The sequence below is a fragment of the Sander lucioperca genome, chromosome 1 (genome assembly GCF_008315115.2).
Source record: "Sander lucioperca isolate FBNREF2018 chromosome 1, SLUC_FBN_1.2, whole genome shotgun sequence".
Classification (NCBI taxonomy): domain Eukaryota; kingdom Metazoa; phylum Chordata; class Actinopteri; order Perciformes; family Percidae; genus Sander; species Sander lucioperca.
In genome coordinates, this window is record NC_050173.1 from 42,194,816 (window position 1) to 42,204,658 (window position 9,843).

General features: G+C 40.2%; 1 protein-coding gene across 14 annotated transcripts in view; it reads right to left on the minus strand.

Annotated features, from left to right (window-relative positions):
* LOC116062453 (LIM and calponin homology domains-containing protein 1) overlaps positions 1 to 7,550 on the minus strand; it is a 104,927-nt gene extending 97,377 nt beyond the window's left edge. For 3 of the 14 annotated variants that reach the window (XM_036004504.1, XM_031317126.2, XM_036004494.1), the window contains exons 1-2: positions 7,450 to 7,547; positions 6,657 to 6,959 (exon numbers count right to left, since the gene is read on the minus strand). In XM_036004504.1, coding sequence (XP_035860397.1) covers positions 6,657 to 6,758 — 102 coding nt within the window. In that variant the 5' untranslated portion in view covers positions 6,759 to 6,959; positions 7,450 to 7,547. Of the gene's footprint in view, positions 1 to 6,656; positions 6,973 to 7,449 lie in introns of those variants that run through there. The other 11 variants (XM_036004497.1, XM_036004505.1, XM_036004525.1 and 8 more) reach the window with 7 other exon arrangements.
* Between the last annotated feature and the right edge of the window lie 2,293 nt (positions 7,551 to 9,843).

Consider the following 9,843-nt stretch of genomic DNA (forward strand, 5'->3'; position numbering starts at 1 on the left):
TGGCTGGTAGATTTGCTTCACTCACCAGCAAAAAAACAATGATTATGACATGTAGATTTGTCACTTTACCTTTCAGGCATGTCACAATGGAACTTTGTATTATTCACAGCCTCCTAAACATGCCATGACTTGGACAGAAGGAGATAGGGGTTCAAGGATAGAGAGACAGAGACACACACACACACACAGAACTAACAGAGAAGAGACACTAAACTAGTTGAGACAAGCTCTGGAAAATAAAGACATCTTGACAGGATTATTTACATTACAAATGTTTGACGCATAACGCAGCTATATCAAGCAGAAACAAGAGAACGAGTGACATCGCCAGGCAACTAAACAGCCAAGTAAACAGCCATTTTCAAATCATCAAAAAAAAAGGAAATCACAATAATAACCATGAGATATTGCAAAAAGTGTGCAAAGAACACTGAGCACATTTGTTTTTGTTGTGATCATATTGAGACCCCTTTCTGCAGGGACCAAAGCACAAAACTTGAAACTTGAATAGACTAAGAAAAGACTTAGTAAAAAGACTAAGCATCACACATTAAATACATGACTTTTGTATATATTATGCAGGCACAGAAAAGACCACACTGACCAGCTTAAAATAAAAGAAGAGTCCAAGATGGCCTGCCCTTTTTCTGCAGACACCAGTGCCGACTCAGCCGTCATTGGAAAGCCTCTCTTTTAAGCAGGTTTAAAATCATGTAGTGCCTTCTAAGCTGTACAAGAAAGCCTCTCTGGCAACACGGTTTAACTGCCAGTCTATATAGACTTAATTCATTTGTCTGTTTTTATGAGTATGATTGACTTCAAGGAAAACCAGCACCAACATGAAATTCTTCAGTGAGTTAATCTCTCATACTTGGCTTTGTTACAATCTGACAAGATATCTTACTACGCTCCACATGCCAAACTGGGTTTGCTTTTCTCTGCATGTTTTTTGTTACATTTGGTTTGAGCTTTTTCAATTTGTTTCAATGCAAAGTATTCTTGTTCATTTATCCATTGGATGTTTTTCCTCCATAATTGTCTTTAATCATAACAAGTTGAGTGATGCTTTGATATGAATTTACCAACAGCCAATAGTCCTCAACCACCATTCAGAAGAAAGCCATTTCATTAAACCACTAAGATGTGTGCTGGGGAAAAGAACCAGTCAGATAATTTCATTGGGTTTCCATTCATGCAAACACCCTGTGGCTATATGACACAAATCAATCAACCTCATCAAAGGGCCAGACAGGCTCTGAAGTTCAGAGGAGCCTAAACACCGTCATTAGCGCCAGCGTTACTGACAAGATGGTGAGAGGAAGTGCGGGCAAGGAAGTAATGAGTGCAGGTGTGAATGCTTCATCGAGGTGTTGGGTATTACAGATAGGGCCATTGGTTGCCATTTGTCTGAGCTCAGCTCCCATGGTGACACATATGAGAGAATTACTTTGTAATTCAAAGTGGATGTTAGTGAGCGTTATGGCGCTTACCCACTGCTCGTACCAGCTCTACTCTACTCAGCTCGACCGCGGTGCCCCGTCCTCCATTTTCCATTGCAGATTTAGTATCGCCAAAGCCCGTCTACAGAAAGCCGTTCCACTCCCTATTAAGCCCCATTGTACCTACTTTGGTTGCAGTTCCACCAGAGTTCCTCTGGGGGTGATCACGGTCCAGTGCAAAATGAATGGGACTCTATGGAGCTAGACGGCTAAATTTGTCTCTTTCGCCTGATTGTCGTTGAGAAATCTCAGATTTGATTGTAGTTTTTGCAAGTTCAACATGGATTATAGGTCAAAAGTTGAATGAACGAGTACTTATGCCCTTTCGATTTGTTACAGGTTGAGTCGTTGTTGCCCATAACACGCTAGCATTCTGCTAATGAATGCTGATTGGTCAGTGAAGGACTGATTACGATCGGACATCCCGCTTGACGGCATCCGAAGCAGAACCAGAATGCCAGAGTGAATATTTCGGCGTGGTCTTTAATACATTAGCAAACCTCTTTCTAGCACGTGTATTGACAGGGAGAGTCTAATCTGTCAGCTGTGTTGTCGATGCCTCGAGAGAAAAAAGGAAGCGACTCAGAGCTCGCCGTAAAGCAGAATCTCTGGCCGTATATGTGTATGACGTCATTGACATTTTAAAAGGCTTTTTAGAACAAAAAAGCCACTTTAAAAAAATCTAACACCCAGCAGTGTGTATTTTCTTAGCCTCCCCTTTCAAATGCAACATTCAAATTACTAGACAAAAAATTATATCCTGAGAAAAGTGGATTTTGAGGGGTATAGCGCCATAGAGTCCCATTCATTCTGCACTGGCCTGTGAGCGCCCCCTATATGGAACTCTGGTAGAACTGCAACCAGTTTAGAAGCTGGAAGTAACGAGAGAGTGGAACTTCTTCCCTTATTAGAAATTCTTTGGTATCGCTAACTTTGGTATCGCGTTAGGTAACTGCCGTGACCTAACGCGACACACACACAGAACGTCGAAGGTGTGTTGTTTTTGATTCTCGGCATGTGGCTGTTGCCACAGCCAGAAGACAAATTTAGTTTCAAAAAAAGCTGGAGGCAGCAAAAAAAACGCTGCTGGCTAAACTATTTAAAAGTGGCGGGTTTGTTCAGGACACCCCCGTCTGTCGCTAGCAATGACGCAATGATTAGTGACGATTCTCTCCGACCAATCAGTAGTCTGCAGGTTTTCACGTCACCTTTTGGTATCGCCTCAGCTCGCTTGGAACCTCGACAGAGGTGATACTGTTAGCAGGTACCAGGGACTTTTTTTCCATAATGGAAAACCAAAAAAGGCGAGTAGAGTCGAGGCGAGTCAAGCAGGTACCATGTAATGGAAAAACACCATTACAGTGCGTTCCATTTGTACTCTGATTTCAGAGTTGGGAGGTCGGACAACCTCACAGTACCCCGAGCTCAAAATACAGTAGTGAAAGCTGTAATAGCATACAGTTTATTAGTAGAGCCCAGCCGATAAAGGATTTTTAAGGCGATATTGATACAAATATTTGGTGATTTAAAAATCCGATAATCCGATATTCCGATATATAACGGCCGAATCCAGAAACACGTAAAAAAAACATACAGTAAACTGATTTCCCTAACATTAGTTATTTGTAGTTAAGATAAAATAAGTCCTCACTAAAATAATATGATAATGCAGTTTAAAAATAAACTTGTTTGTTTTATTGTCACAACAGAACAGAGGAACATCAGAATATATTAAAGGTCTGATAAATAAAATGTATAAAAATACAAACTTAAGATATGAAACTTAAAGGGTTAAACACGAGTGTTGCCAACAGGGACGTTGTAGAGCGCCCTCTGGTGGACAAACTGTACACACTCATAACATGGTTGAAGGGGGTTTCGTCCATTTTTATTTTATTTTTTAAATATTCATTTATCGGCCATTATAGATGCCGATACCGATACTTTGGAAAACGCCTAATATCGGCCTGCCGATATATCGGTCGGGCTCTATTTATTAGCACTTCTGTCTTATTTTTGTCTCACAAAATGTGTCGTACACACAGCCCTGTCCAACTTCTATTTGTGGACATGTTGCTACGCTGTTTGTATGCACAAAAACTAAATGGGTTGTTATCAACTGGAATTGCTAACAGAGGCTGACCTGGCTAGAGAAAATCTCAATGTGAATTCCGACTTGTTAAACGTCATTCCCAGCTCTGGCTTCCTACTTCCAAGGTAAATGGAACGCACTATTACTTGCTTTGTAAGTTGAAGATGTAGGCTATATACTGAATGGTCTGTGGTATGCGTTTACAGGCATGTTAGAATGGATGCAGATGAGTTCTGAAATGGTGCTAAAATACTTGTGAGGACAAAGTTTTCCTTTTAAAAACGCGGTTTTAATATGAAAACGTAGTATTGTAAATGTAGCCTCAATTATCTTCACCCTTTCAGAAACTGAAAAATGTATCTGGATTTTGTCATCTAAAAAGCCACTTCAATGCAAATCATCTTGTGAATGAAAAAGCATTAAACACAATTACTTCTTTGTGATTGCATTAAATAGTCTCATTTTCAGTTGCTAGAAAAATGCAAGTAGTGATCTAGCTAGCAAAGTAATTAACAGTGCAAACCATCCCATCATTGCTCTATGTCCCAACATGCGCAACCAATTACTTTAGGTATATATTAGTATAGTAAAGTATTCTCACCTGCCAAAACAAACTAAAATTTAACAGTTACTGCTCCAACTTATTGAAAAAAAAATATCATGCCAAATACACTTGGTGTGAACAGGCCCTAAAATAGCACAAGGAAGTGATCAAACATGCCTCTGCAAAATATGTCTATGTTATCTTGATTGTTTTCTTGTATATGTAAACTGGACGGCCATTGTTTAAAATTGCAAAAGATCAAAAGATTGAGATATGCCTTCTCAATCAAGAAGGCAATATTGCATTATGGGTCTAGGACATAATATAAACAGATACAATTATTATTAACAGCCAACCCTAAAATGAAACAAAACGAGAGGGCAAAGAACAGGCAAAGAAAGACAACCAAGGATGTGTAGCTGGTGAAGTGCACAACACAAAGCACACAAGTCCACTTTGAGGATGCTGGCTAGAGTTTCGTTGCACGTTTTGCCACTGACAATACTTGGCAAACAGGAGACCCGTTGCTAACCTGTAGCCTAAAGTCCTGACACCATACACTATGACACAGAAATTTAATAGAAGTCGTCAAACATTGGCCATTGGGATGCTGACTGAGATTTTGCGTTGTCCTATTCATTGAAGATACAGTGAACTGTCTCTGGTTCCCTGAGGTGACTGAAGGACTGTGACCAGGTGTGTATGGGTAATGAAATCAGTCCCCACAGGGCAAGGGTGATAGAAGAACAACAGCGCAGGAGTAGAATCCGTTCACTCCTGCCTTTTCAGCTCTCAGCCCTGATCTGCCTCAGAGATTCTAGGTCAGTAGTGGCTTTTTAAAGATTTGATATGAGCCTCAAAGGAGTTTAGTGCTAAATAGGTCTGTTATGGCCCTTGACATTCTTAAAGAGGATCTGTCATTTTCAATAGTACTTTAAGATGTAATACATTTTGATGAGTTTAAAACACAGTATGGTAATAACTACACATGCCCCTTCCCCTCAAACCCCTCCACGCCAAAACAGTGATAAACTGACAGAAAGTTGAAACTAAAAAAAAAGATTGAAAAAAGAATAGCTTGCCTCTTGCACATGTAGGCAAGTAGTAGCATTATAAAAATGCAAACTGTAACTGCACATCAGCTGCAAGCATCAACAACAAGGTAAGAAACGGCTGTAATTTGTTATCCAAGTTGAATTAACCACCGGTAGTCAAGGATGATCGTTTATTTTCTTCTGGAAAAGGGTCACGTGATAAGGCGTGACAAATCAGGGAAGGACACCTCAGGACAGATAAGACCCAATCAGGAAGCAAATTGTTTGAAAATTGTTTCCAAAGGTCTCCGTTTCTGCCCGTCTAGACTAAAACGCAACACTGGAGTTTTCAAACTAAAACTGGGTCAGCAGCATTTCCAGAAGCCTCCATTCTAGAGGCTCGGAAATGCTGGAGTGTGGACGCTAAACATAGCAAACATTATGCATTCTGAAACAAAAACGTATACGTGTGGATGTAGCCTCAATGTGTCAATGATTAGTGAAATGTAAATGAGGGAAGAATATGGGGGCCCCACAGCTCTCTCCTGTACAGAGGCCCCACTATCCTTAGCAACGCCCCTGCTACACTGAATCAATCTCTTCTGCCACAGTGGCCTTCAAATTAGATTTTAGATTGTTAAGCCTTTATGTCAACCTGCAAAGCTGTGACTGCATTCCACCAACATGCAACAGATAATCAGCCAGACATCAGTGTTTTGAAGGCTGACAAGAGGACAGCTCACTGCAGGATGACAAAGTCAAATGCAATGGGGGCAGGCAAGTGTCGTGATTGAAATTCTCCCAGAACAAAACCTTGTTTGTGTGATTATTGTTCACCAGGCTCGCAATGAAGCAAAAATCCATTCCACATGATGCATTCATTGTTTTCAGTCAAACAAGCACCAAGCCCCACAAGCAGCCAAAGCTACTGTACAATGGCCCTCACCAAAAACAACTGAAAGCCTGCTGCAACATTTAGGAGTGTCTTGTACAACTGTGTGCAATATCCTATTTAGGATATTACGGTATTATTATAGTTAGGCTATATCATTAGAAATTAAGAGTGTAACTTTCTATTTTGAGAGTAATAAAGTAGTTATTAACTCAGTATTGGGTTTCAGACCCAAGTTATTAGAAGAATGTAATATTGCAAAAGACTAAAATAAATTCAACATATTCGCAAACAAATGCATTAATGAACAACAGGCACACTGCACCCAATGCATAAACTTCATAGGAATATTGTTGGGAAGATTTCTTCAGTATCTGAGTCAGATTATTGCAGTTTGAGTCACCTTTCAACAGGTGACGAAGCAATAAAATCAAACTGCCGTTTAAATGAGAAAACGCTGCAGATACATGCTGCAAACCAATAACTAAGGCCACATAATGAAAACAAAACAACTGCACAAAAGGGAAGCAAAGTGTTGATGATGTAGTTTGGTATTAAGGTAATATTTGGACTCTGTTGGTGCTCCGTGACTCACCTCTATCCATGTCTGCGCCTCCTGGAACGCGGAGTCTGTGGCCGAGTCGGTCACAGGGTGATGCTGATGAGACTGTCCTATGTCTGCAACCGGACTTGCCATTGGCGAAGAAGATCTGCTCTCCAAGTACTGTAAAGCCTGTAAAAATGTGTAAAAGCAGCTCAACGCGCGTTATTCCACCAAGATTACACGTGAATTGTGTCGGTCAGCCCGTTCTCCTCCGTCGGTTGTAGATGTTGCAGCAGCAGCACCAGCGAGGCGAACGAACCAGTTGCTGCTCTCCAGTATCGCTCCTGTTGCAGTCTGTGGAAAGACAACCAGCGTCAAGTCAGCCAGAGTCACGTACAGGGCTTCCGGTGAAACCGCTCAAAATAAAAACTTCAGTCGCATAATTGGGCGCATTCAAATATGACACAATTGTTACAAAAAATGTGACAACAGACACGTTGCGTAGTTTGGATCTTCTCAGCATTTTCTAACGTAACGTTAAGCCGTCATCTCACTGAAAACTGACTGTTGAGCTAGCTAGCTGATGTTAGCTTAACGTTAATTTCTTGGCAATGTTGCAGCTTAGCTAATGACAGAGGAACTCGGGTCTGTGTGCCATTCAGAATGATAACTTACATAAATTACACCTTGAAAACTTAGAGTATCAAGGACTCGCAAAGTGGAGGGCAGTGGACATTGGAAAAAAGGCTTTATCGTCATTCGTTAGCCAACATTAACATTAATGGCTGACGTTAATTGACGTCACATTAGTCTGTTTCTGAAAGTTAAACTAAACTTAACCTACCGCCGATTTGAACTTATTTCCAGATTCCACAACACTCATTTATGAAACGAACCCAAAGGCTGCACAATTTAACGGGTGTTTCAAGTTGTAGACTGTTGGTTGCAACAAACCAAAACGCCATCAATAACCGGAAGTGAATATGCGTGTATATTTGGGCGGTAGAAATCTACAAGACAGGTAAATTACTTTTAATCAAGTTGTGAATAGCGATTAGAGAACAGCGGAGGGCAGCAATACGCCACAGATGCGTCTAGTCTGCCGGAAATAAAAAGAAGAAGAAAGAACAAGACAGGTAACCGGAAATTGCGTTTTTTTGTTGTGTAATATGAACTAATTATTAAATAAGAAGTAACGCCAAAGCTACCTTTATTACTAGTAGATAGAAGAATACTATTACTAGCTACTCTGATAACACTCGCTAGAAAATAAGATAAGAAGATAAGTGAACGTCAGAGTAAATTTTTTTGGAACTGCTTAATGTTAGTAGTGTTAACTTACAAGAAGGATATATACCATCACCACTCGCTTATGACTTGTGGCTAAACAAAACAGCAAGTAACTTTAAAATGTGTAACGTTAAATACAAATATTTGTTAATGTACGGCCTACTATTTCTTTGTTTAAACTGGATTCGTCTTTTGCCATTTAGCTAGCTAGCTGTTAGCTATGTCATAGTTTTCACTGGCCCACGAGAACTATTTGTTCTTCATCATTGTTTACAGCTTGTATTAGTGTTTACGTACACGTGCGTCAGTGTTGTTACTGCCCATTGGCTTCCATTCCACCAGCCATTTGTTTAAGATTTTATTTTGGTTACAAAGATGCTTTGCTTCCGGTAGTAATCTAGCTATTCCTGGCTAACTTAACGCAGTCGGACTGACAGGACTTGCACACCGCAGTATGATCCGCTCCAATGGCCAAAAATACACAGAGCAGCGCCGCTCCACCACCAGCCAATGAGGGCAGCAACACACTGGGGATCTCACCCCCACTTTCACTATATGGGGCAACTGAGAGAGCAGAGAGTTCACTGATTTAGAGCAAAGGCACCCAAAACAAAAGGCCAACTCTGATCTCCAGTCATTGATCATATGAGACAATTAACAAAATAATACTAATTAATCTATTTTCATATCACTTACAAATTATGTTTTTTGTCATCTGTGGTCTAAAAGAATTATTAAGCTCAAAGCTCAAGTAAAACGTTTGGTATACTTAGTTCCCCTTGGTTTCCCTCCGCCAGGCTGATACATAAATAATGTGAAAATCTGTAGATGCTAAGGTGGAAAAACATTTTCTATTTTATTTACATTTATTTTGTTTTAAAGACAGCCCTAAACCTCATGTTGCATTAGAACATTCCTCTATAGCTTAATGGTCAATCAATTTCCCCCAGTCAGTTAATTCTTAGTTCTTGTTGTCAGGGCCATTGTTTAGGCTATTTTAGGAGACACTAGTCTCACTAGTCTCACTAGTCACTAGACACTAGTCACTAGTCTCCCACATGGTCAGTTGTGTTCTCTGGGTTGCACAACCAAGCCAGATGTAGACAGAGATCAAAAGGTTTGCCCCTGTGGTCCCCTTAATTCCTTTTTAAAGACACACAATTTCAACATTTGTAAGCACTATACAAATCAACATGGAAAGCTATCAGTTTCTTAGGTTTGATGACACCAATCGAGACTTTCCCAGGTCCTGCAGACACCTAAGTTTGTCCACAGGCTTGGAGATATTCTTACATCTTTGCTGACCTCTTGTGGAATAATGCAGCAGTACTGAAAAGTGAGAGGAGGAGCTTCAGGCAGGCATACTATATATATGTGTGTGTGTGTGTGTGTGTGTGTGTGTGTGTGTGTGTGTGTGTGTGTGTGTGTGTGTTCGTGTTCATTTGTAGTGAGGGTGTACTCACTCGCCACTCCTCTTCTGTTCCACAGGCTTCTATTTCCTGGATACAAAAAACAGTTCAGTGTGGTTTTCTTTAATGTGAACTTTGTCCCAAAATGTCTGTGACTGGGAGCAAATCATGGTTTGCGTTTCAGTTAGCCGGCTGTTTCCATTATGCAGCTCCCCTTCTTGACTTCCAGGAGTGACAGTCCCATCTGTGTTTGACAGGACGTCCTCCTAACCTGGACAGGCAACAGGGCAGTTTGGCAAGTAATACACTTCTGCAAATATGTTATTATTTCTGTCTCAAGAAATCTGTTTAATGTCCTCTTTAAAGTGTTCAATTTCTTTGTATAAAATGTTTTAATAAGCTATTAGAATATACAGATCCACATTCTTCTTTTAAACTAAAAGCCATAAATGTAATATTGTTAGAAACATTGTAATTCAGTTGTATATTCAGTCAGTTTTATTTATTCCAGGATGCTGTAACCATTTTCTATTTTATTT